This window comes from Lolium perenne, chromosome 7 (assembly GCF_019359855.2).
Source record: "Lolium perenne isolate Kyuss_39 chromosome 7, Kyuss_2.0, whole genome shotgun sequence".
In the NCBI taxonomy this organism is placed as follows: domain Eukaryota; kingdom Viridiplantae; phylum Streptophyta; class Magnoliopsida; order Poales; family Poaceae; genus Lolium; species Lolium perenne.
This window is the reverse complement of record NC_067250.2, coordinates 145815859-145842878: the sequence shown is the minus strand read 5'-3', so window position 1 is coordinate 145842878 and position 27020 is coordinate 145815859. Positions and strand designations below refer to the sequence as shown.

At 42.0% G+C, this 27020-nt stretch overlaps 1 protein-coding gene across 1 annotated transcript; it reads left to right on the top strand.

Annotated features, from left to right (window-relative positions):
• Positions 1-16299: 16299 nt before the first annotated feature.
• Positions 16300-21695, top strand: LOC127318669 (uncharacterized WD repeat-containing protein C2A9.03). The gene is made up of 10 exons (XM_051349144.2): positions 16300-16473; positions 16591-16777; positions 16868-17035; positions 17270-17356; positions 19936-20070; positions 20158-20262; positions 20356-20447; positions 20537-20642; positions 20742-20828; positions 20920-21695. Exons 2-10 carry the CDS (start codon positions 16637-16639, stop codon positions 21331-21333), a joined length of 1335 nt encoding a protein of 444 aa, XP_051205104.1. The 5' UTR covers positions 16300-16473; positions 16591-16636; the 3' UTR covers positions 21334-21695.
• The last annotated feature ends 5325 nt before the right edge of the window (positions 21696-27020 follow it).

Genomic DNA, 27020 nt, shown 5'->3' with positions numbered 1-27020 from the left:
CGGCTGACAGGGGGAGATTGGTGTGAGCAGTTTCGGAATTTATCGGGTCATCATGATCACTTGATGGGTTTGTATGCTCAACAGTACGAAGGTCAACGGGTTCTGAAGAGCCTCTTCCTTCGGAAGTGTCATTTGGTAAATCGTGTAAGTCCTCGAAGGCTACAAGGGTCTGTCGAAGAAAAGACAAATGAGGATAATAGTGATAAATGTCGACAGCAGTATAATAGGAATTCAAGGAGGGAAATTACCTTTGGTGGTGGATGATCGGCATCGAAAGGAGCATACGGGGATATCAGTGGGATCGAGTCTTCTTGACTAAAGAAAGTGAGGCGACGGACTTCATCGAGCAGCTCTTTTTCTGACAGTTCGGCAGCATTAATTCTGGTCTCATCCTTTAGACCTGAGTACAACCACATTGGGCGAACCCTAGCCATGACTGGTTGGACCCGACGTTTCAGAAACACTGCCGCTACCTCGGTGCCAACCATGGTTTGCCCGTCAGCCTCCTTGATCCGAAGGAATCTGGTGAATAATTCGTCGGCTGCTACTTTTTCATCGGGAGAGAGAACATTCTTCCAGGAATTCTTAGGCTTGGCCTCAAGGACATCGACAAAGCGGGGAAGCTGAGATTCGGGTGACGAGGAATCCTTGATATAGAACCACTTCAATCTCCACCCTTGCACGGACTCTCTCATTGGGAAATTGAAGTAATTGACATCCGAACGAGCTACAAATCCTACTCCTCCGGTGACAAAAGATCCATTGCTACTGCTGTATCTCTTCACATAGAAGATCTTTTTCCATAACCCAAAATGAGGCTCAATGCCCAGATATGCTTCGCAGAGGGTGATGAACACAACAACGTGAAGGATTGAGTTGGGAGTGAGTTGCCATAGTTGGATTTCATAGGTTCGCAGGAGATGGAGGAGGAATTCGTGAACAGGAAGTGAAAGGCCTCGGTACAAGAACGACAAGAACATCACGGTAAAACCGGCAGGAGGGTTAGGTCGAGAAATCGCACCTGGAAAGATCACATTCCCCTCATCGGGGGAGATCAATCCCAGACTTCGGGATCTCTTTTCGTCACGCTTGGTGACGGTCGAGGCTATCCAATCTCCGGGCTTCGCTGCTGAGCTCGGTGGCGCCGGCGGCGCCGGAGCTGGGGGAGGAGCGCTCGGGGCGCCTTCCTTCGAAAGGATCGAGGAAGGTTTGGCGGCGACGCCTCCGCTCGTCGAGCTGGCGGCGGCGCTGGGGATCTTCTTCTTCACCATCGCGAAATCTGGGAGAAATCAGAAGACAGTGGTGGCGGCGCGAGCGGTTGTGAACAAGAGGAGAGCAAGAACGGCAAAGAGATGAATGAAGGAGAATGATAGGGATTTTTATCTCTTGGGGAACTTAAGAAAGGCTTCGTATTGTTAATGGGCCTGTTCTCCAGTTAATGTTTGCGGAAATCGAGGAGGTGCCTCGTTAACCGTGTAAAGAGGAGCAGGAATCGCTCGAAAACAGGGCTGGCAGATCGTGTCTTATCAGTCAGAATCAAGGGGATAGAAAAACGTCATCAATGACGTCATGAGCACGAAGAGATAAGAAAGTATCGGGTGATCAACTTGAGCCTACGCACGGGTTGCGAGCATCCGTGCCTAGGCTCGGGGGCTACTCCCATCGGGAGCGCTGACGCGCACCCGATAGAATAAAGGTTCGAAGGAAAAACATGATTCAAGTCTGTACCCGGACGAAAGCGCCCGTGCCCAGGCTCGGGGGCTACTCCCATCGGGAGCGTTGAACGCACACCCGATAAAACTTTTTTTTCGCACTCCAGGATCATGCCCGGGGACTTGATTCTGTGTAGGGTAACGATGTTTTGCCATCGGTAGTTAACCAACAGAAGTTGGGCACGTTATTCGTTATCCCTTGTTTAAAGAAAATGTATCGGATGAACTACAAAAACTTGCAGGAAAAAGCTTCGGCAGAAGAAAATCTTCGAGTGGTACAACTTGAGTCTACGCACGGATTACAAGCATCCGTACCTAGACTCGGGGGCTACTCCCATCGGGAGCGCTGACGCGCACCCGATAGAAAATAGAAGACAGAAGAAATACAAGAATGATCAAGGAGAAGGACCTCGGAAGGAGACATGCTTTAGTCTCTACCCGAACTATGTTCGGCTAGACACTCGGGGGCTACTGACGTGGGCATAACCCTTCGGATAAACAATGTTGCTCTACCCTACACAGCCCAACTGAAGGCCCATGAAGGTACCCGATGGCAAGATGGGCCACTAAGACGGTGCAGCGGAAGGTTTCTTGAATTACAAGGCACGAAAGGAGCCGAACAAGGAAAGTTTAGAAACAGATCTACTGTAAACCTAATCGTACTCGATTAGACCTCTCGAGACCTGGCCACCTATATAAAGGCCAGGAGAGGGGCTATCGAGGGGACACAATCAATCTTAGCAATACTAGCCAGCAGAAGCTTAGAACTAGGTTACCTAGCAACTAGCATCTCGACGAGATCACAGCCGAACTATTCGGCACCCCATTGTAACCTGTTTTCATCATAATCAAGAACAGACAGGCAGGACGTAAGGGTTTTACCTCATCGAGGGCCCCGAACCTGGGTAAATCGCTCTCCCCGCTTGTCTGTGTACCGATGTCTCGTGTCAGCTTGCAGGATTCCATCAACCCTAAGCCCCTATCGGAGGGCATTGCCGAGGAGCACCCTCGACAACAATGATGCACTCCGGGGAGCTCTTGTGGATCTTATGCACCTCAGTCTTAAGTGTGCTCGTGATCCTAATGAGGAACGTGACTTCTCTCTTGATGTCATGGACTTCATCTTCCATGAGATTCATGATGCCATGGTCTCCCGGACCACCATACCTTATGCACCATATATCCAGCTCCTCATCAACAACTCCGTGTCTATGAATGAAGACTTGAGCCGGTTCCCATTGGTGAATCACACTGTCAAGAAGGCCTACAAGCTTAAGCCGGATCCTCATGCTGCACCTGCTCCTGACTCCTTTATGGGAGATACTCGCTCTAGTGGTTTTGCTCCTGCTCGCCATGCTGATCTTCCTGCCATGAAGAGACAAGTGAAGAAGCTCAGTTGGTTTCAGCGTCACATTCTTTGCATGAATATTGAGATCCATAAGGAGAACTTTGCAGCCAGCCGTGAGCGTTCTGAGATTAAGCATACTCAGGCAGTCATTCTTCATAAGCTCAGTGGTGAGCAAGGACCTCCGCCTCAGCCTCCAGTTCACCCAGGTTACAGTGGGTGGCATTCTTCACAGGTTCTGTGGAATGATCTTGTGGACTGCATTCAGAGGGCCAACTACACTCGCAACTCTCCGGAGGCCCCTGACACTGATGAAGAAGAAGAAGAAGAGGCATACCAGTCCGACGATGAAGATGGCTCCGAGTGATCTCCATGGGGCGAGTAGCATCGCGCTTGTCCCCTTTTTGGCGTCTCGATGCCAAAGGGGGAGAAGTGTTCTATTAGGAACTCTCTCGGGGATTTGCATGGTTTGGGCACAAGCATATGCGTTTATCATTCCTTTATTGCTTGTGTTCCCTCTTATTTGAACTATTTGGTTTGGTTGTGTTTCGCTTCAAACTATGTGCTATGTGGTGTGAGACATTGTTAAGGTTTTCGGATTTCTATATGTTGAGATCAAGGTTATTATATTGTGTGTGATGCTATATCTCCGTATTATATATCTCCACATGGGTATGATTTCTATCACCTTATCTCAACCTCATATATGTCTATGTCTCTCTTGTTAGAGCTCATGTTGGATATCTCTTGTGTTGAGGCACCCCGCACCTATGTGTTGTGCATTTGTATTCAAATGCAAATTACTTATATGCACACATGTAGGGGGAGTGCCTCTATGTTTTGCCATCATGCTTGACTCTATAGTGATTCTCTTGCAAATCCGTATATTGTCATCAAACACCAAAAAGGGGGAGATTGAAAGAACATCTCGCATATTATGTTTTGTGTGTTTGATGTCAATGTATGTGATACTCTAATGTTTGTTTAAGTGCTACAGGGATTATATAGATACATATATATGTGTGATGGATGTTGTAAGTCATGTCAAAAAGAAGCTGTAACAGGATCACCAGGCCGGATAATCCGGGCCGGATATTTCCAAAATATCCGGCCCCCAGTTTTCGGCTAAGGACTTGAGGATTTGTGGCTCAGTACACCCTGGACATGGGCCGGAGATTTGCCCGGACATTTGCCCGGATTTGCCACAAGGCCGGATATTCCGGGCCGGATATTTCCAAAATATCCGGGCCCCTCGAAATCGGCTAAGGACCTAACGAAAAGCAGCTCTGGACAGGGGCCGGACATTTGGCCGGATATTTGGCCGGATTTTCCCCGGAGTCGGATTTTCTGGGGGGGGGCGGATTATCCGGCCCTAACTTAGGCCGGATTATCCGGCCCCACGGAAGCTCCAACGGCTGGAAATTGGAAGGGGGTATTTATACCCCCCTTCTTCTACCTTGCTCCTTGCTCAATCATTGCACAAAAATCTGCCAAGCTTAACCTCCATTAGAGCCACCTCAAGAACACAAGATTTGCAAGATCTCCTTCCTCCCCCAACCAAAGCTCTTGATCTTTGGAGATTCGAAGGAGAAGACACCGATCTACATCCTCACCGAAGGGATTTACATTTCCCCCTCATTTGTTTGAGGGCCCCCTTGCTAGTGTTCCTCTTTGGATCCCTAGTTGTTTTGTGTTGATGTATTGTTGTTGATTGTTGTGTTGTTACAGATTTGGGAGCCTCCAATTCGGTTGTGGATGTGTGCCCCAAGAACTTTGTAAAGGCCCGGTTTCCGCCTCGAGGAAATCCCTTAGTGGAAGTGGGCTAGGCCTTCGTGGCGTTGCTCACAGGAGATCTGAGTGAAGCCTTCGTGGCTGTTGGTTTGGCTTGCGTAGCAACCACACTCCTCCAAACGTAGACGTACCTTCTTGCAAAGGAAGGGAACTACGGGAATAATCTCCGTGTCATCGCGTGCTCCACTCTCGGTTACCTCTATCCTATTCTATCTCCTATATATTGCGTAGCTATATCTTGCTTAGTTGGTAACCTTGTCATATAGGTAAATTTACTTAGTTGCATATCTAGAGAATTTACCTTTGTGTCAAGCCTAAATTGAAAAAGAACTAAAAATTGGTTAGCACCTATTCACCCCCCCCCCCCTCTAGGTGCGGCATATGATCCTTTCAGCATGTTTTTTCATGAGATCTTTACCTATAATTTGTAGAGGACCTGTTACTACTTTAATCTACCGGAACCAAAATACTAAATGTTTCCAAGTTTACCATTGTTAGAAATGAATCACGTCGAAGAAGAAGCAGGAGTTCACCCACTTCAAGTAGCTCTATGGACGCACCATCAAGTGCACCAAATGGGCATGTCTTGTTGTTGTTAATCATCTCGGGATAGGTAATAATTTCAATACATCATTACTAATGTGGGGTTGCAAGAATTTGTTTACCAGAACGCCCCAACATATCACCACTTAACTTTGGAGATGTTGACAACATTGAAACACAACGTGTTGACCTACTCCGGGAGCATGAATGAAGGGGTTGATAGTGGTGTGATAAATTTTGGTTCTTTAATGTAGATGCATGTCTCGGCTCCACAAACCGATGATTGAAACCTTCTCCTCAAAGTTATTTTAGCAAAATGAGAATATTTGAGAATACCTCTAAGTGAAGTCACATTGAAAGCCCTGCTACTCGATATTTGTAATATCTTTTTGCTAACACCTTGAAGGCATGTGGTGAATTCACAAGAGTCAGTTAAGATGACATGATCATCCTCGCCAAAGCTGATATTTCTGATTGCAATGTGACACCAAATTTGGGTACCATTCTAATTTTCCACTTTGAACGCGAAGCTCATCAAACCTGCGGGGACATCACCTGCGGACATATTGCAACCGTTCTCACCATCGCCCTTGCTCTCTATGTAAGTATACTTTCGCCATTGGATGATGAGAGACGTGTTTTTTATACTACCCTTCAAGCTGTCAGCATGATTTATAAAAAGCAAGGTTCATTCTTTGTTCATATTCCTGGAGCTGGGCGTTTGTTCCCCACTCCTTTGTTTGACAATCTATTCTCCCTCGAGAATGGACAATTTCATTATGTTGTGCAGTAAGAACAATAAGAACCATACCTTGAAGAAGCCGAGGACGAAGATGTGGAATAAGAAGGAAACCTGAACAAGAAGTACCACCACTGCAGCCCTACGCCACGTACAACAACATCTACTCGCTTGGAGGATCCATCAACAACATGAGCAACATCACCGACTCCCTCCGCGGCACCACACTTAACATGTCACAAAATTGTGATCAACATAGTCAACCTTGGGGCCCCACGAACTACCTGCCAGCACCACAGTGACCTACCAAGCCGGTTTGCAAGAACCTAAACTTGGGGAGGTTGTTAACACTTCTACATCAAGAGGTGGTGTCTTATAAATTTGTCTTGTAATAATTGAGGTTGCGCACTAGCTCATGATAGCTTTGAAACACTCGTTGACTTTGTTCTAACATTTTGTTTTTCGTTTGATTTTTCTTATCTTTTTTTTTTTTTTGAAGAAGGTTTTAGCCTTGTCTTTATTGACTTTCTTTTTGTTCTTTCTATCTCATACACACAAACCCATTTTATCCTTTCATGTTTTTCTTTGGTTGTTCCTATGCCATTTTTATGTTGCACAACGATTACTGTGGGGAGGTTGAGCCTCTCGAGTTTTGAAGGAACACATCATGCCAAAGAAAATTGTGAGCTCATCAACTTGAGGTATGTCTTTGCACTCCTATCTCTAATTTTTAAATGCCCATGCTATTTAGTATTATTGTTAAGTTATTGTATTTGTGGAGGTGTGTATTGACAATTATACTCATATGATTGGTTAAGTAGTTGTTACTATGTTTTCCTTTAGAGAACCAAATTTTGTCATTGGAAAATTATGCAAATTGAATAGAACATGAGAAAGTCTCTCTTAATGATGGCTTTGGGTGTAGTAATTGTCTTAAGAGTCTAGCCTTAGAAGTAAAGTCAACCCCATATAGATTGATGATCAACTTAAATCTACTTTTTGAAGTGAGTTGTTTAATGGAACCATGTTTAGCGGTAATTAAGATTCATGAAAAAAAAACGTTTTGTCTACACTGAAGTAAGATATTTCTTTACGCTAGCCTTTAAACGTTCTACCATGAGAGAAATCTCAGATTTTTGCTACGAGTTGATTAGACGTATGTAATAACAATGTTATGATGGGTAAATTTTTAACTTCTCTATGGACATCGTTGCAAACAAAGTTGAGGCGCTCCTTTGACCTCTATGAGAAGTCATTAAACCCCAAAAGGTTACAAATAAAGAAACTTGGTCAGTCAAGACTATTTCTTCCAAGTCTATGTAGTCTGGTTTACAAATTTACACAATTTGGCATGATCTCATTACTAATAAGCACAAGTTCTCAAAGGGAAATAAACTGAAGGAAGTATTGGAAAGCCATGATTTAATAAGTGGGAGTTGATGAGTTTCTCTATTGATATGCTTCTTTTGACATGATCTCTCACTCTTAACTGTTTAAATTCCTTAATATTAATCAATCCTTGGCAAGCAAGTGTTGTCTAGAGAAAGGTACTCAACTAACCATACTTGTTTATCAAATCCTTATTGTAGTTACCTTGTCATACTGAAATTTTTGTAGTATCTTGACACTACTCTATCTATATATGTTAAGCTTTCATGAGAAGAAGTAAGAGTCGCGGGTGCCAATTTTAAAGTGAACTTGCATTTTTCATTATTTCGGTTTAGACTCCGAGTTCCTTATGATTTTTGTACCTTGCTCGTGAAAACGACCACTTTATGTCCATCTAAACCGGTATCTTGTCTCAGTATGAAGCAAATATCTTCCTATACCCCCTATAAAGTATTAATAAATGGCAAGATGTGCAAATCTCCTTCTTTATTGTTATGTGCATAAATGGAAGTATTCAGGAAGAAATGAAGGGCAATTAATGAAAAATTACGAGTTGAAGGTATCACCAAGTCAACCATGTTTCAGAGCTAATTTGTAGAGGGTTTAACAACCACTGGTACGGAACTAAGCCACTGTGAATAAGGGGCTCTTGATGTCACGTTGCCCTTGGGCTCCCCGAAACTATGGACTGGCCCTGGTTATTCACTCAACTGTTTTACGAAAATCTAAGTTTTATTTTTTGCGAAAAATCTACTCATTCCTCTGTGTTGCTCGAGCGGTGCCCAATTACCAATCATTCTTTTGCGTGCTAGGCCGGGCTGTTTAATGAGCCTGCCTACTTATATATTTGAAATTGGTTGTTTTCTTTATTTGGTTTTGCATAGAAAGGAAAGAAGAAGTGGTATACGTATGAGGATTTTCCATACAGTTCATGCCCGGCGTTCACATCAAACCATTTTTTGTCTTAGTTGTCTGGCCATCAAATGTTGCATAGCAAGTGTCATATTGGACATAAAAGATTGTATGCACATCAATTTCGAAAGGAAAGTTGGGCAGGCCACATGAGCTAAGCAACCTGAAGCATTGCCAAAGAACTCCAAGATTATCATAATGGTATTCATGTTTTGGATGATGGGATTGAAGAATATTGTTTCATCATCATCATGGAGTGAGGTTCTACTTCTAGACGAGTGCAAATCCAAGAGGAGAGAAAGATTCGAGAACATTAGGTAAGAGCCTTGCCACACAACCCATTGATGTCTACGCACGCTTCTATTCCTGAAGACAGTGTTGGGCCTCCAAGAGCAGAGGTTTGTAGAACATCAGCAAGTTTCCCTTAAGTGAATCACCCAAGGTTTATCGAACTCAAGGAGGTAGAGGTCAAGGATATCCCTCTCAAGCAACCCTGCAATTAAGATACAAGAAGTCTCTTGTGTCCCCAACACACCTAATACACTTGTCAGATGTATAGGTGCACTAGTTCGGCAAAGAGATAGTGAAATACAAGTAATATGGATGATTATAAGTAGCAATTGCAATCTGAAATAAAAATGGCAGCAAGCGAACATGTAGCAGAACTTGATGGAAACGGTGTTTCAATGCTTAGAAACAAGGCCTAGGGATCATACTTTCACTAATGGACACTCTCAACAATGATCACATAACTGAATAAATAAATGCTACTCTTAAACACTCTTTTGTTGGATAACAAACAACATTCATTGTGTAGGGCTACAAGAGCACACCTCAAGCCGGAGTAAACAAGCTCCACAACGTTCGGAGTTCATATTAAAGTAACCTCTAGAGTGCATAATAGACCGTTGCAATTTAGACCGAGTACTAACATAGCATACACACTGTCACCAATAGCTATGAAAGGGGGAATAGATCACATCAATACTATCATAGTAATAGTTAACTTCATAATCTACAAGAGATTACAATCATAACCTACGCCAAGTACTACATGATGCACACACTGTCAACTTTACATCATGGAGGAGGAATAGACTACTTTAATAACATCACTAGAGTAGCACATAGATTAATAGTGATACAAAGCTCATGATCACATAAAGATCACACCATGGGAGAGAGAGATGAACCACATAGCTACCGGTAGATCCCTTAGCCTCGGGGGAGAACTACTCCCTCCTCATCATGGGAGACAGCAACGGTGATGAAGATGGCGGTGGTGTCGATGTAGATGACTCCGGGGGCAATTCCCCGTCCCGGCGGCGTGCCAGAACAGAGACTTCTGTCCCCCAAACTTGTCTTCGCGATGGCGGCGGCTACGGAACTCTTCGTGGAATATCGTCGGATGTCTTAGGGTTTTCGCGACGGGGAGAATATATAGGCGGAAGGGCGGAGTCGGAGGAGCCAGGGGGCGGCCTCCCCACCTGGTGGCGCGGCCAGGGAGGGGCCCGTGCCCAGGTATGGTGTGGGGCCCCTTGGCCCCCCTCCGGCACTTCTCTGGCTCTCTGGGTCCGTCTCGGTAAAATAGAAGGTTTGGCTTTTGTTTCGTCCAATTCCGAGAATATTTCCTGTGTAGGATTTCTGAAACCAAAAACAGCAGAAAACAGAACTGGCGCTTCGGCATCTTGTTAATAGGTTAGTATCGGAAAATGCATCAAAATGATATAAAGTATGAATAAAACATGTAGGTATTGTCATAAAACTAGCATGGAACATAAGAAATTATAGATACGTTTGAGACGTATCAAGCATCCCCAAGCTAAGTTCCTACTCACCCTCGAGTAGGTAAACGATAACAAGGATAATTTCTGAAGTGACATGCTACTATCATAATCTTGATCAATACTATTGTAAAGCATATGAGATGAATGAAGTGATTCAAAGCAATGGTAAAGATAATGACTAAACAACTGAATCATATAGCAAAGACTTTTTATGAATAGTACTTTCAAGACAAGCATCAACAAGTCTTGCATAAGAGTTAACTCATAAAGCAATAGATTCTTAATAGAAGGTTTTGAAGCAACAGAAAGGATGATTAAGTTTCAGCAATTGCTTTCAACTTGTAACATGTATATCTCATGGATAGTTGTCAACATAAAGCAATATAACAAGTGTAATAAGTAAACATGCAAGAATCAATGCACACAGTCGACACAAGCGTTTTTGCTTCTAAGATAGAAAGAAGTAGGTAAACTGACTCAACATAAAGTAAAAGAAAGGCCCTTCGCAGAGGGAAACAGGGATTACTCATGTGCTAGAGCTTTTTATTTTGAAAACATGGAAACAATTGTGTCAACGGTAGTAATAATTCATATGTGTTATGCATAAAACCTCCTATAAGTTGCAAGCCTCATGCATCGAATACCAATAGTGCCCGCACCTTGTCCTAATTAGCTTGGATTTCCATGGATTATCATTGCATTACATATGTTTCAACCAAGTGTCACAAAGGGGTACCTCTATGCCACCTGTACAAAGGTCCAAGGAGATAGATCGCATTTGATTTCTCAGTTTTGATAGATCTCAACTTGAGGACATCCATACCGGGACAACATAGAAAACAGATAATGGACTCCTCATTTTAATGCTTAAGCATTCAACAACAGATAATATTCTCATAAGAGATTGAGGATTAATGTCCAAGCTGAAACTTCCACCATGATACATGGCTTTGGTTGGCGGCCCAATGTTCTTCTCTAACAATATGCATACTCAAACCATTTAATCATGATAAATCACCCTTACTTCAGACAAGACGAACATGCATAGCAACTCACATGATATTCAACAAAGGTGTAAAAAGTTGATGGCGTCCCCAGAAACATGGTTACCGCTCAACAAGCAACTTATAAGAAATAAGATACATAAGCGACATATTCAATACCACAATAGTTTTTAAGCTATTTTCCCATGAGCTATGTATTGCAAAGACAAGGAATGAAATTTTAAAGGTAGCACACAAGCAATTTACTTTAGAATGGCAGAAAAATACCACTTAGTAGGTAGTTATGGTGGACACAAATGGCATGAGTTTTGGCTCAAGGTTTTGGATGCACGAGAAGCATTTCCTCTCAGTACAAAGCTTAGGCTAGCAAGGTTGTTTGAAGCAAACACAAGTATGAACCGGTACAGCAAAACTTACATAAGAACATATTGCAAGCATTATAAGACTCTACACTGTCTCCTTGTTGCTCAAACACTTTTACCAGAAAATATCTAGACTGTAGAGAGATCAATCATGCAATCCAAATTTCCACAAGCTCTACGGTAGTTCTCCACTAATAGGTTTAAACTACATGATGCAAGAGCTTAAACATGATCTATTTGAGAGCTCAAAACAATTGCCAAGTATCATATTATTCAAGACAATATACCATCTACCACATGAAGCATTTTCTGTTTCCAACCAAATAGCAATAAATGCTGCGACTTTCAGCTTCCGCCATGAACATGAATTAAGAACACAAGTGTTCATATGAAAAAGCGGAGCGTGTCTCTCTCCCAAACAAACATGGTATGATGGTGCCCACTTTATTGAAAATAAAATACACAACAGAAAATAAAGACGCTCCAAGAATAACACATAGTATATGAAGCAATAAAAATATAGTGAACAGAAACAGGACCTGATATTTTTATTGATGAAGAAGGGGATGACATGGGCATCCCCAAGCTTGAGCTTTTGTCCATTCTTCATCTCATCTCATCATTCTTCTTTCCTACACTTGAAAACTTCCTTCATACAAAACTCATCACAAATCTCATTAGCAGCGTTAGTGCAATGATAATATTAATCAAATCTACAAAGTTCAGTATGACATATGAAAAACATTTTCATAAGCATTAGCTACTGTAGCACAACTTCAATAAGGTTCTTTGATCAAGAGAACTAAAAAAGGTGGGCAAAAAGATGCAAATGCAAAACAGTGCAAGAATCTGGCAAAACAGAATAGTTCGTAAAAATTGATTTTTGAAAAATAGTTACGCTGCGTAACTCGAAAAACTCTAAACTAATGAAAGTTAGATAAATACCTGGGGAAGATGCTCGTAAATTGGCAGCTCAAACTTACGTTCTGGTGATTTTTGGCGATTTTTCTCGTGACGAACCAGAAACAGTAAACAAGATTGCAAATCTCTCAAATACCACTTTCTTACCATTAGAGGCAATTCTTGGCACAAAAACGAAATAAACATGATAAGGAGAGGTTGCTACAGTAGTAACAACTTCCAAGACACAACAAAACAGTAGCAAAAATAAAAACATGGGTTATCTCCCAAGAAGTGCTTTCTTTATAGCCATTAAGATGGGCTCAGTAATTTTAATGATGCTCTCATGAAAATAGAAAATGAAGCAAAAAAGAGCATCAAGAAGCAAATTCAAAACAAATTTAAGCCTAACCCGCTTCCTATGCATAGGAATCTTGTACACAAATAAATTCATTAAGAACAAAGTGACAAGCATAGGAAGATAAAAAACGAGTAACTTCAAAATTTTTAGCATGTAGAGAGGTGTTTTAGTACCATGAAAATTTCTACAACCATATTTTCCTCTCTCATAATAATTTCCAATAGCATCATGAACAAACTCAACAATATAACTATCACATAAAGCATTCTTATTCACATGCATAAAAGTATCATTACTCTCCACATAAGCATAATCAATTTTATTAGTAATAGTGGGAGTAAAACTATCACAACCATCATTGTAATCATCATAAATTGCAGGCATGGTATAATCATAATAAACTTTATCCTCCATAGTAGGTGGCACCAAAATACCACTATCATTATAATCATCATAAATGGGAGGCAAAGTATCATCAAAGAAAATTTTCTCCTCAAAACTTGGGGGACTAAAAATATCACAACCAGCTTCCCCAAGCTTAAATTCTTCCATAACATTAGAAATAATAGTATTCAAAGAGTTCATGCTAATAACATTGCTACAACTATTTTGCAAACAAAGTTCCATGGGGTTTTTAATTCTCTCTTCAAACACATCATGTCCTAATTCAATATAAAGTTCATAAAGATCTCTAATTTTTTTGTTGTTTTCCATTAAGCCTAACTAGTGAAAATAAAAACAAGAAACAAAAAGATATAATTGCAGGATATAAAGGAAATACCTTCGAGCACTCACACACCGGCAACAGTGCTAGGAAATAGCTTAGTAGTCGGAGGATGTGAATACCTTTTACCTTACCTCCCGGCAACGGCGCCAGAAAATAGCTTGATGTCTACGCACGCTTCTATTCCTATAGACAGTGTTGGGCCTCCAAGAGCAGAGGTTTGTAGAACAGCAGCAAGTTTCCCTTAAGTGAATCACCCAAGGTTTATCGAACTCAGGGAGGTAGAGGTCAAGGATATCCCTCTCAAGCAACCCTGCAATTAAGATACAAGAAGTCTCTTGTGTCCCCAACACACCTAATACACTTGTCAGATGTATAGCTGCACTAGTTCGGCGAAGAGATAGTGAAATACAAGTAATATGGATGATTATAAGTAGCAATTGCAATCTGAAATAAAAATGGCAGCAAGCGAACATGTAGCAGAACTTGATGGAAACGGTGTTTCAATGCTTAGAAACAAGACCTAGGGATCATACTTTCACTAGTGGACACTCTCAACAATGATCACATAACTGAATAAATAAATGCTACTCTTAAACACTCTTTTGTTGGATAACAAACAACATTCATTGTGTAGGGCTACAAGAGCACACCTCAAGCCGGAGTAAACAAGCTCCACAACGTTCGAAGTTCATATTAAAGTAACCTCTAGAGTGCATAATAGACCGTTGCAATTTAGACCGAGTACTAACATAGCATACACACTGTCACCAATAGTTATGAAAGGGGGAATAGATCACATCAATACTATCATAGTAATAGTTAACTTCATAATCTACAAGAGATTACAATCATAACCTACGCCAAGTACTACATGATGCACACACTGTCAACTTTACATCATGGAGGAGGAATAGACTACTTTAATAACATCACTAGAGTAGCACATAGATTAATAGTGATACAAAGCTCATGATCACATAAAGATCACACCATGGGAGAGAGAGATGAACCACATAGCTACCGGTAGAGCCCTTAGCCTCGGGGGAGAACTACTCCCTCCTCATCATGGGAGACAGCAACGGCGATGAAGATGACGGTGGTGTCGATGTAGATGACTCCGGGGGCAATTCCCCGTCCCGGCGGCGTGCCGGAACAGAGACTTCTGTCCCCCGAAACTTGTCTTCGCGATGGCGGCGGCTACGGAACTCTTTGTGGAATATCGTCGGATGTCTTAGGGTTTTCACGACGGGGAGAATATATAGGCGGAAGGGCGGAGTCGGAGGAGCCAGGGGGTGGCCTCCCCACCTGGTGGCGCGGCCAGGGAGGGGCCCGCGCCCAGGTATGGTGTGGGGCCCCCTTGGCCCCCCTCCGGCACTTCTCTGGCTCTCTGGGTCCGTCTCGGTAAAATAGAAGGTTTGGCTTTTGTTTCGTCCAATTCCGAGAATATTTCCTGTGTAGGATTTGTGAAACCAAAAACAGCAGAAAACAGGAACTGGCGCTTCGGTATCTTGTTAATAGGTTAGTACCGGAAAATGCATCAAAATGATATAAAGTATGAATAAAACATGTAGGTATTGTCATAAAACTAGTATGGAACATAAGAAATTATAGATACGTTTGAGACGTATCACCCATCACCATCACCATCACAACAAGAAGTGGGGGAGAGATGGACTCGTTGACAAAGCCCCCTCCTATGAGAAACCCAACCAACGAGCTCATAATTCACGTGGATTCCGGTTGAACTCGTAAGCAGGAGGCTAGCAATCATGTTGGTCCATCTACGACTAAACCCTCTCTAGCAGAGCAGGTGAAGGATAAATCCCTATGAAATAGATTCAAATGCATTTATTGATATCCAATTCCAGTAAAATAACTAGCACCTTGTTATTCTTAAGTTCCTTGATCATTTCTTGAACATACATAAAGTAAGCGTGATTTTTTCTTCATATGATGAATGCAGTTTTACATGAGGAGATGAGAGACTGCATTAAAGGTTGTAAGCTCAAGGCCAAGATTTTTGACACTAATTTTGAGAAGTTGTGGATTAGATCAATAGCCATATTTAAACGATCAATTTTTCTTCTTCGTGAGTGCATGCTAAAGAGAAAAGTTTAAACTAGCCATATTTAAACGATCAAAGCTTTGAAGTGGTCTCATAGAGTCCGCTGCTTTTCTTTCTGAGTTGAAGTTTAAGTGGAAGAACTTTATGTTCCAGGCTACACGCTTCGAAATATGCACTAAATACTATAGTCAGATCCTGGTCAGATCTACACACTTGTTATTTTTATAGCATAGAACATAAAGTATTCATAGTGAGATTTTGAAACACTTGTAGTGACTTAAATCATGGACAACCACCAGAATTTTCTTCAGAGCTTTTTAGAGCTTTGAAATATGATTTTATTTTTTTGCGGGGTGAAATATGATTTTCTAGTAGTATGATTATTCAAAATTTGAAAGATATAAAATTCTCGCTGGGTTTGCAGCTTCCGATGGCGTGTGAGACTTTGCTGTCTGAACCGTTGAGTCGTGTTATTTCAGGCTTAGGTTAATCCCCGCGACCGGATCCGACCCAGACCCCGCAGCAGATCCACTCGGATCCTTATCCCGTACGGGTACTACGCGTTACTGACATCACGCGCCCACCATCACCCCGTCCCGGTCGTCCCGTCCCGATCCCCACCGATAATACGCGTACAGAAAAACCGCCACGCGCTCCGGTCGGTCGGCCCGGTTTTCCCCTTCCCCCGCCGCCCGCTCTACTGCTCCGCCCACCCCGTCGTCTCGCCGCCTTCCATTCGGCCGCTCCCTTTTTTAGCTCGCAGCGCAGGCCCCCCGGAACGGCCAACAAATCCCTAATTTCCCACGCGTTTCCGCCCCGCCGCCTCCGAATCCCAGGTGAGTTCTCGGCGGAATTGGTCTTAGATTCGGCGCTCATAGCCCGATCCCGAGCTCCCTCTCTAGATTTTCCGGGGGTATTTCTAATTGGCGATTCCTCTTCCTGCCGCCGCGCAGTGTTGATTCTCTCCTGGCTGGATCGATCGAGGTCGCGGGAGGATCGATGGACGAGTTCGAGCTCGAGGATAACCTAGAGTTCATCCTCCAGAGCATCCAGGAGCTCATAGACGACCAGGGCGACGACAACCCCTTCGGCGAGGTCAACCAGAACGAGCTCCTCGCCAACCTCGTCAACTATGACCAGGCACGCCCACTACCACCCCGCTTCTCATACTTCAGGATTTTCGTTGATTCGGGGTTAATTTCAATTTAACCCCTTCTCTTTGCTTTGCAGGATAACTTGATGCCCGACGTGTCCGCCCAGGACGTTGCCAACGGCAAGGACGTGCAGGGGATCCCCTGGGAGAAGATGCTCTTCCCCAGGGACCAGTACAGGGAGATGAAGATGAGGAGCTACAAGAACTATCAGAATCTAAGCTATGCCCGCGAGGATGCCGTCGAGGTACACAACCCTCGAGCAATTTCAACTTTATTGCTACAAGAATTATCAGAATCTCTAATATTCTTTACAAAACATGTCTGTCCTATCGTTACCGATTCTAACTTTATTGTTATGCCCAGTCTAGTCTTTATAATTGAAAGTTTATAGCACAAACAATTATGTGAAGATAGTAATGCCATCAGCTTGTTTGCTCACCAGCTTAGAATCTGATTTTCTTTATATTTCATCTTCCAGCACTGCAAACATGTGGAGAAAGATAGCCCTTACTATGATTTCCAGTACAACACAAGGCGTGCTCGGCCATCAATTGTGCATTTTCAGGTTTGTATCTACCCACTTGTCGTTTCAAACTTCCAGTACAATATGTGGAGCTTAAATAGAGCAAATGCTCAAGTATTCTAACTGGTTAGATCATGTTTTCTTGTGCAAAAGAACTTGTTCATGTCCACGGTCGAGAACCTTATTCACAATGTCTGTCTTCTGGAGATAGAATATGAATTGGAGGAAAATACGTTGAACAATGTTGTCGGAAGCTACATTGTAGAATATTATTTTCAATTGAGTTATTTAGCACTCTCTCAGTTTCTCAATCTATGGTGTGCTAAGTTTTGGTAAGACAAGGATTTTACTACTCCTTACAATTGCTCAATTAATGTAAGAAGGTTTTACATTACAAAATCATATTTATAGTTATAGGCAAGTATTTTCAGATACGGGCCTGACGTTTATCAGTAGTTTTATGTCACATAAATTGTCCATCGATGACTAGTTGTTGGTCAAGTCCTAATACACCCTAGATTCGTTAATGGAACTAAGTGAACCCCCAAGGATTAGCATCTTTAATAAGAATCTCAGCAACAGGAGCATATCTTCGTTGCAGTTTCTCTAGCACACAAAGTTATGAAGGAACAACGTTACCTTGCTGCTAAGCGTCTACCTCAACATATTCTGGACTAATATCATTCTAGTCTCAACATGCCAATATTTTTTTGTGTCTAAAGAACACCAGGCCATTCCAGGATCTCGTTACTACGTAGAACAAATTCTGCATAATGTGGGAAACGAAATTGCATAGTATTCTTTCAAGAAAAAATAGAACTACATGTTGGCTAGTCTTCGCTGAGCCTCTTGTGGGTTTGAAAAGTTGACATTTAGGAGGCTTACCTAATAGAACAACTAGCAGTACACCAGGCAATTATAGGTGGAAAGGGAGTGGGCCATGAGGATGGTTTGAAGGGAGCAAGTATGTGTCATTGGGCTTATTTTGAGGATGGTTTTTCAGGTATGGTTGCAGGGAGCGATATTTTATAGTGTGGGCAAAGTGTTAACATTTCTGGAAATTTTGAGAACCGCAAACAGTATTTGATACACGTCATGTAACTGCAAGGACCACTATTGAGACTGGCAAGTCCCCAATATTTAAGACTCACCAACTAGCTATCCCGTATGTTCACACATCCAAGTTTCTAATTACATGGCCAAATGGGACTCCATAGCGTTAATCAAGGGCTCCAATTCTGATTGCATAACATCCCCAAAACTTTCCCTATCAACTAAAAACCTTTGAAGAACCACCTCTTGGTGGGTATGTGGGGGCCATGGCTCCTTCCAGAAGGGTTGAACATAGGTTGCTTGCCAAAATGTTAATGTGTTCAGTAAAACTTCGGTGAGACTGAGACCCACAGAATTTTCCCGGTCAATCTAGCATGTACTGTGGTTTTGCATTTCTTATTCTTAATCGTGAAAAGAAAAACTAAGAGCCTGCTTGATTTCTGCAATTAACTGCATCAACATTACAGTTTTCTAAAGTAGATAGATTAAGCTAAGTAGTGCTCATCCTCAGACCGCATCAGAATAGACTGGAATACGGCCACAATTTCTCTTTCATTTAACTCTGCCATCCCTTGCTGCATTTTAGTTTCGTGGTGCCCCTGCTTAGCTTAGCTTTTCAGATTCTCAATTATCCGCAGATCTGCAAATGAGTGATCCTCAAATCAGTAAATCCCAAAACACCAGATACCTAATTAGTGAATCCCCAAACAAAAACCCGACTGCTCACCTCAAATGAAATCCCAAATTAAATGTGGAACCCAGGAGGAGGGCAACAACTGTGGCAGTGCACTGTGTGGAGGCATCATCTGCTGACATCTTACCTTGGAGCAGATCCGTACAACATGTGTGAGGTGGAGTGCTGGTGCGAGTTAGGAGCCGAGCCAGCGTCAAGTCAAGCAGCAGCGAGGGGGCGACCGAGCGAGCTGGACTTCTGGCCTGTGTTTGGTTCTGGCCAGTTGCGAGTTGGGACATTATTGTGGTGCACTGTGCCCTACGAAATTGTTACCTGGGAAATGTGTGGGTTATTTTCTCGCCTGGTGTAGTTATTGCTTCTCCCTGTGAGCACTCTGGCAAGCCAGGGCAGCTGCCAGAGCATCGCTATGTGCAGGCTCTGCCCCTGGTATTATTTATATTGAGAAACCAATTTTAGCTAAAGACGGGGAGCACATTAGCATATCTAGACTGAAGAGCAGACTGGTCGTAGTACTGTTGAGGGTAGATACTTTACTTATGTTGGCACCCAGCCTAAAATAGAAGCACACTTCTCTTTGTTAATCACCACTTTTCCTTGCGAGTATCTGTTTTCTTAATTCCTCCATTGAAGTTTTTGCCAATTGTTGCAGTCCATTTTCTTATGAACTCCTGAAATTCTGCAAGTCGGATGTCCATAATAGGTGCTTGCATCAGATTAATTCGTGCACATATTACTAATTTCTCTCTTGTCAGTATGTCTTTGCGCAGTTAAATTTGATGCCTTAGATCGCACTAATAAATAAATTAGGTCTGACATTCAAGTTTACAGTTATATTAGATGATTTAGTTTTGAGTTCTGACATTCAAGTTTACAGTTGAGGAATTTGGTCTGGGCAACAAGCAAGCATGATGTTTATACAGTACACAATCAGTCTTTGACACACTGGTCATCACTGGACCAGATAAGCACTGAGCTAATTAATGGTGATGATTGCATTATACCGAAACAGGTTTGTATTTCAGCTCAGGTTATTTGTTGTTGATTCATCTTCTGTTTAGACTGAAATGTCCCATCACATTTTGTTGTTGCTTGACAGAGGGGGCATGGTTCACAATCTGTCTCCATGGTCCAGTTCACAACTATGGCTGTAGATAAGGATTTACTGGTACTTGGTGGTTTTCAAGGGGAGCTTATATGCAAGGTAAGTGCGTGGCAACTAGACCCTTGTACCCTGCAGTAGTCTAACAATTAACAACTCATGATCTGAGCTGATAAGTTGCTTTGTTTCTATTAGCGACTGGAAGATGATGGGATTGTTTTCAGCACGAGAGTTACAGAGGACGAGAATGCCATAACCAACTCTTTAGAGATCTACGAGGATCCCAAGTGAGATTTCTTGTTTTCTGTCTGAGTTGGTATACGGTAGTACTGTAAGGTTCTTGTTAACAATGTTCTGACAAAATGTATATTTGCAGTGGTTCAAGAAGGTTGGTTGCTGCTAATAATGACTGCTCTGTCAGAATTTTTGACACAGAGTACTTCGACCTCCTGAACCACTATGTCTTCCCATGGTCTGTGAATGTAAGTAGCTTACACCTGTTTTTTTTTTTCAGCAGAAGCTCAGCTCTGTTTACTCCTTGTATTCTGTCCCTTGTTTACTAATATCTAGTTTTCAAACAGAGTGTTTCGGTGAACCCTGATGGAACACTCTTTGCTGTCCTTGGTGATCATGAGGATGGCTTGGTATTTGATCCCAAGTGTGGTAAGGTAAGCATGTGGGGTTGTTTTGCTCAAGTTCTCAAGAAATTAGTGTTTTCTGGTTAACCCTAAACAAGTAACCTTTTCTGCTTTGCTTTAGGCGATTGGTAAACTTACAGGGCATTTGGATTACTCCTTCTCATCTGCCTGGCATCCAGACGGCAATATCTTGGCTACTGGAAGTCAAGACACAACATGCCGGCTGTGGGACATTAGAAACCTATCACAGTCCTTAGCTGTCCTCGGTGGAAGGCTAGGCTCGATACGCTGTATCAAATTCTCTTCAGATGGGCGCTTCTTGGCAACCGCAGAGCCTATAGATTTCGTCCATATCTATGACTGTTTTGCTGATTATGGCAAATCTCACGAGATAAACTTTTTCGGTGAGATAGCGGGTTTGTCTTTCAGCCCAGACACGGAGGCTTTCTATATTGGGGTAGCAGACCAAACATATGGAGGCCTCATGGAGTTCAGCAGGAGGCACCAGCATCATTACTTGAACTGCCTGTGGTGATCTCTTTTATGTAGCACAGTTTTCCTTTGCAATCCCTTCAGTTGGGATTGATTGGTCGTTTGGCTGTGCTGCAAAATCTGCATGGATATAGTGAAGGTAGAGAAAATTCATTGAAGCAGTGTGCGATGAGCGGTTCGCTGCAGCTCCTCGGGCTACTCCAGATAAATGATCTGGAGCTGTATAAATTTCTGTCCATTTAATTTCTATCATTTTGTCTGGATTAACTTGTTTCTGTTTAGGAACTGGTGGAATATAGTTCAATGTATAGCCTTTTATTCCATTTCACCAAATCAATGTACATAGTCGATGCTTTATCTGGACGGTGGCTTTCCCGTTCTTTATATGTCTATAACGTTACATTCGGGGATGGAGTATTTGACATGTTACTTGGCCGTTCGGCTGTAGCTGTTGAAGCCACGCTACCCTAAGAAAAGAACGGGAATCATAATTCAAAATAATCCTAGGTATTCGAGTACCCATGATGCACGAACCTGATCAGACAGACAGGGGACCAGTCCCAAAAAACGCCGAACATCGCAACCGGTGCAAGGTACATGAACCCAACTGCACATTGGTGTGCGGCAGACTACTTTTTTTTGGCACAATGCAAGTTTTTTTCCCAACGCAATACTCCTTCCGGCCCTAATTAGTTGTTGCAGAGGGAGTACTTCAAGTTCCTCTGACTCATAATATAAGATGTTATTACAAGTACTGTATATTAGTTATAGTGACAATGGGGTGTTGTGTATAGCTTGTGAAACAAAAACACAAGAATTGCAAAATTACAACTAGATGCTTCACTGAAATATGTAAGTACAGAAATTGAGATAGATGGCTGGTGTCCCTGTAGTACGTACCCATTTTAAAGAAGAACAATCAAACCGGGAAGGAGTTCATGCCTGCACCTAGAGATGTGCGAATCCGGCTCCTAAATTTTGTAGGTACAATCTGCACCAGATGCCGCGTTGAACGAAGTGGAGCACGTATGCAAGGAGACATGGGGCATGTGCATTTCCCAGTCCCAGGATCACTCACATGGTCCCAGAATCCAACACATGGCCGTGGAGTGAAATACTCACCAAGATTCCAAGATGGCCCAATCACTGGACCAATAGCTAACTATCGAGGAGCGGCTAATAATTTTTCTACCCTAAATTAGAATGCAAAATATTAGTTTTATTTAAAGTCAAACTTTGTAAACTTCAATTAAATATATAAAAAAAAAATATAATACTCACCAAGATTCCAAGATGGCCCAATCACTGGACCAATAGCTAACTATCGAGGAGCGGCTAATAATTTTTCTACCTTTCTAAATTAGAATGCATATCAGTTTTATTTAAAGTCAAACTTTGTAAACTTCAATTAAATATATATAAAATAATATAAACATATATAACATTAATTTCATGTCATTAGAACCACCACAAAATACATTTTTCTTACATGCAGTTTGTATTATGAAAGTTGATATATTTTTATACATAGTTAATAAAATTTTATAAAGTTTAACTTTAACCAAAGATAATATGCATCTAAAAAATTACAACCGTTATTACCCTCTTGTTAAGGTTTTTTCTTTGAGATCGATCGGTATTAGGCTCCAACTTCACTACCGATGTAAACTTCTCCATATACTTTGATCTCCGGCTGGCCCTAGGGTTTCAGCGAGGAGCGTACATGGCGACGAGCGAGCTTGGAAGTTCTTCTAGGGTGGCGATGGGGAAAGAACCAGAGATCGATGATCTCCCGAAGCACCTTGATCTACGTGACAATGAGTTGGATATGGTGGTGAAGGAATTTCAGTTGGCAGCGCGATGGTTGGTGATTGCGAAAGTTCACACCAACAGAACCAGACATTGTTGGATACGAACGTGAAGTCACCGGAGAGGTAAATAAGACCATATCCGTCGCAGAGACAGGGAAGAAAGAATAACCGCCGATGAAGCTCTACGGCGATCCGAAGCTCCATGATTTCAACAACATCTAACACCTTTTCCATTGAACATGCATCGCATGGTCTTAAAGTCTGACAAACGATTGTTTTCCGGAAAGGTTACTCAAATACTACCTTCACTAGCTGACGCCGATGCAGCCGGCCAGTCCGACCGCCGCGTCGCAAAGGTGTGCGCACGCTTCGCAGAGGCTTGCCGCGACCTGGCATTTGGCACAGGCGCCGGAAGCTTACTAAGTGGGGTTTGGCCTTTGGGTTTGGGGTTTCTTGCCTTTGCTCGTAAAGCTAGGGAGCGAGATCCGAGAGAGGGGGAGAGTGACCGAGTGAGAGAGAGAGAGAGAGAGAGAGAGAGAGACAGAAGAGGTGATCTTCCTATTATGTGCTTCAGTTTTCTGCGTAAGAGCATCTCCAGCCGCGTCTTCCAAGCCGTTCTCAAAGGGATTTGGGACGGTCCTAAAGTTTGGTAGGGTGAACTCATAGCCATATATGATTGTTTAAATATAACCAGGGGGCAAATGCCCCTCCCCTATATCTGTATTGTAAAAAATAAGTTTTATATGTTGTTAAAGGATTTCAATCAAGACGATTTTATCTCATACCTCAAGGTAAAAGTTGTTTATTTGAATTGCGATATTATTGACAAACACAAATTTATAGCAACATGTTCAAATGGAAGCGGAATCGTAGCAAGTAGCAATAGTGAAGCTTTAATTCTATCGAATCCTAAGCAATGAAAAAGCTCTAGCTTCTTTTTAAAAATATTTCTTACTTTCGACAAGACTTTGAATATCCCTCTCCATGTTGCACACTCATAAGAAACAAATCTATCAAATTTTGAAGTTTGTTATGTTATAATTTATGATATTTACCGCAGTTTCAAAAATGTGACATCTATCTTTACCATGGCCTTGCTGGTTTTTTAAAAGGTTATCAAATCTGTGAAATGACCCTCACCTGGTTCTAAAGGTGATGAGATATGATGGTCTACTTCTTTTTTATTTAAAATAATGAAGATACACATAGTACAATGACAATTATGTCCCTTATTATTCTTCAATGGAAACATAGATAACATATTTATGACCACAAGGAACTTAAAGAAAATAATCCTGGTGTATAATTGAGAAAAGTAAACTAAATATAAACTAAAATTCCCCTTCCTTACACTTCTCCAATTTTATTGTGGTATGCACATTACTGACTTGGGATGTAAAAATATAACTGTAGCACATTGATGGTGTGATCCCATCGTCACAGTCATTTGCGCCAAACATTCATGTCCTACCAATAGCTCTTGTCGAGAGGTCTTCCATGTAATCATAGATTTTTTTTTTTGAAAATGGTGTTTGTATTAAAACTCAGTTGAGAATTCTATTACAACCAGTGACGGCCCTTTCCAACACGCAGGGAGGAGAAGAACCATACATGACACCACCAGTACCACTAGTATAGCTACATTTAGCAAGTTCATGTGTGAGGATATTATCTTGTCTACATATTTTCTGAACTTTGTACTCCCGAAGTTGCTGAAGAACCTCCTTGATGTCCAACACAATGCTAGTTGTACTAGATCTGTCTCTTTCCTGGCTAGAGAGCTTCTTAATCAGAGAGGCACAATCACTTTGGACTACTAAACCCGAGTGCACAGAGGATAGAGCAAGCTTGGTACCCTCTAAACAGGCATGTACTCATAGATGAAGATGTTGGACACACAAATCCATCATCAGCTTGTCTCTCTCTTTTCTCCATCATTCACCGCCACCCGGGCTAGGAAACGGCCTAGATCTAGCCAGTCCTCACTGTCTCGTCGTCCTCCCTGGTGGCAAAGAGTTATCACCTCCCCTTCTTTAGCTGATGGAATCCTCCAGGTCCCAAACCCTCCTTGTTTTCATTAGTGCTTGCTTAATTGATCCATGGATTGTATGAATGAATGAATAATAATTAATATCTTATTGCTTTAAATATTTAAATTTCAGATATCATATGGCTCCGAAAGCAAACAGATTTAGGCATGAGCTACTTTAGTTCAGATGGCTTGAAGATTAAAATTTTGATCCGAGTGTATCTAAATTAGTTCTGAAAAAGGTGGAGCAGTTGTTGACCGAAAAACCGGTGAAGTGGTTGTTGACAAAAAGAAAAAAACCCGGCAGAATGGTCCGTTGCTAGCAAACAGAACACCAACATCTCTATTTCTATCTCTATCTCAACTACTTAAAAAGCGATTCCGTGTTGTTTCACTTAGTTCTTTTGTCCATCGCTCCAATCACCATGTTTTTTTGTCACTCCACCCACCCCGGTTTTTCTCTATCTTTATTTTTTTTCTCTGTCAACTACACCTATACAGGTTTTCTATCCACCACAACTCCCACCAAAGTAGTAAATAATTAAAGATGTTTGTCGCTATGACATCATAATTTTCACATGCTAGCCCGCTTACCCTTACTCATGTCTCCCAAACACATATGTTCTTTTAGAGGAATATATGTTTTCTTACTGTAATAAATGTATAAATTTTAAATTAGCGCAGGCATTTCCTACGAAGATATAGTAAAAAATATACGAAAAGTATGAAATCATAAAATAAACTTACTTATTGCAAGGTCGTGAATCGCTCAAGAATCAGCCATGTCAAGAAAAATACATCAATAATATTTACACAACAATGCATGTATCTTGCTGTGGAGATTTTGTTTCCATTGCAGACTGACATATCCTTTTTTATTTTTAAAACCTTTTTCAGATGCGGCCACCCAATCTACTTCAAAAATCTCTTCTAAGACATACACAATTCGAAAACCTTTTTCGGATGCAGCCACCCAATCTGTTTCAAAGACCTCTGATAAGTCAGCCATCGTGGGGGTAAAACCATGTAGATTGGAGAGTTCGGCGTAGCGGGCAGCGAGGAGGCGAAGGGCGACGGTGATGAGGACAACACGGGACATCCGATATACCTCCTTGGTAGGGGTGGTGGTGATGCACCTCCATTAGGGCTCTCCCCTGCAGCTCAAGATGATGGGGCACCACGGGGGAGGTGTTGTGCTGTCGAACTCCCGTCCTCTTCGAAGTGGAGTTGGGTTAGGGCAGGAGGTCAACTATGGTGCCTTTGGGGATCGATCACGATGGGGAATTTTGATGGTAGGTGCATCGCGGTGGCATGCAGAGGTTACCCAAAATTGCAAGAAAATCACGATGAAGGACCGTCAGTCAAGGGTGGAGGAGGTAGAGGGTGGATGCAACTGGGAGCAAAACACACTTTGACGGAACACAAATGGCTTACTTTTTTCTCTGGATAGACGTGCAGGGTGGTGAGGATGTCAAACTAAAAAACCCTGTAATAAAGCATAACAAACCTCTGATCAAGCGAGGACAAGAGCTTAAGATAACACAATACCAGCTTCACATCTTGACACTTTAAGTAACAGAATGGGTTACAAAACATGACCATGATCAGCATAAAATGGCCGGAAGAACATATCTGATAGCATCTCTTGATATACGAAATGGAAATAAGAAAACAAATAATATTGTAACAAAGCTACTTCCATGGTGAACTTGTTTTTATATGTATCTAAAATTATCGTATTACGTGTATCACTGTTCTTGACAAAAAGCAATAACTGTAGAGGCTCTATAAGATACTGATGGCTGTGTAGGGATTCGTAGCATAGAAAACAAAAAAATTCCTACCGCGAGAACACAACCCAAGCCAAGATGCAATCTAGAAGATGGTAGC

Excerpts from the sequence above, each read along its gene's own strand:
- LOC127318669 (XM_051349144.2), top strand. The coding sequence starts at position 16,637 with ATGGACGAGTTCGAGCTCGAGGATAACCTAGAGTTCATCCTCCAGAGC. Across the intron at positions 20,643-20,741 it reads TCTTCCCATGGTCTGTGAAT|AGTGTTTCGGTGAACCCTGA; the intron begins GTAAGTAGCTTA and ends GTTTTCAAACAG. Across the intron at positions 20,829-20,919 it reads TTGATCCCAAGTGTGGTAAG|GCGATTGGTAAACTTACAGG; the intron begins GTAAGCATGTGG and ends GCTTTGCTTTAG.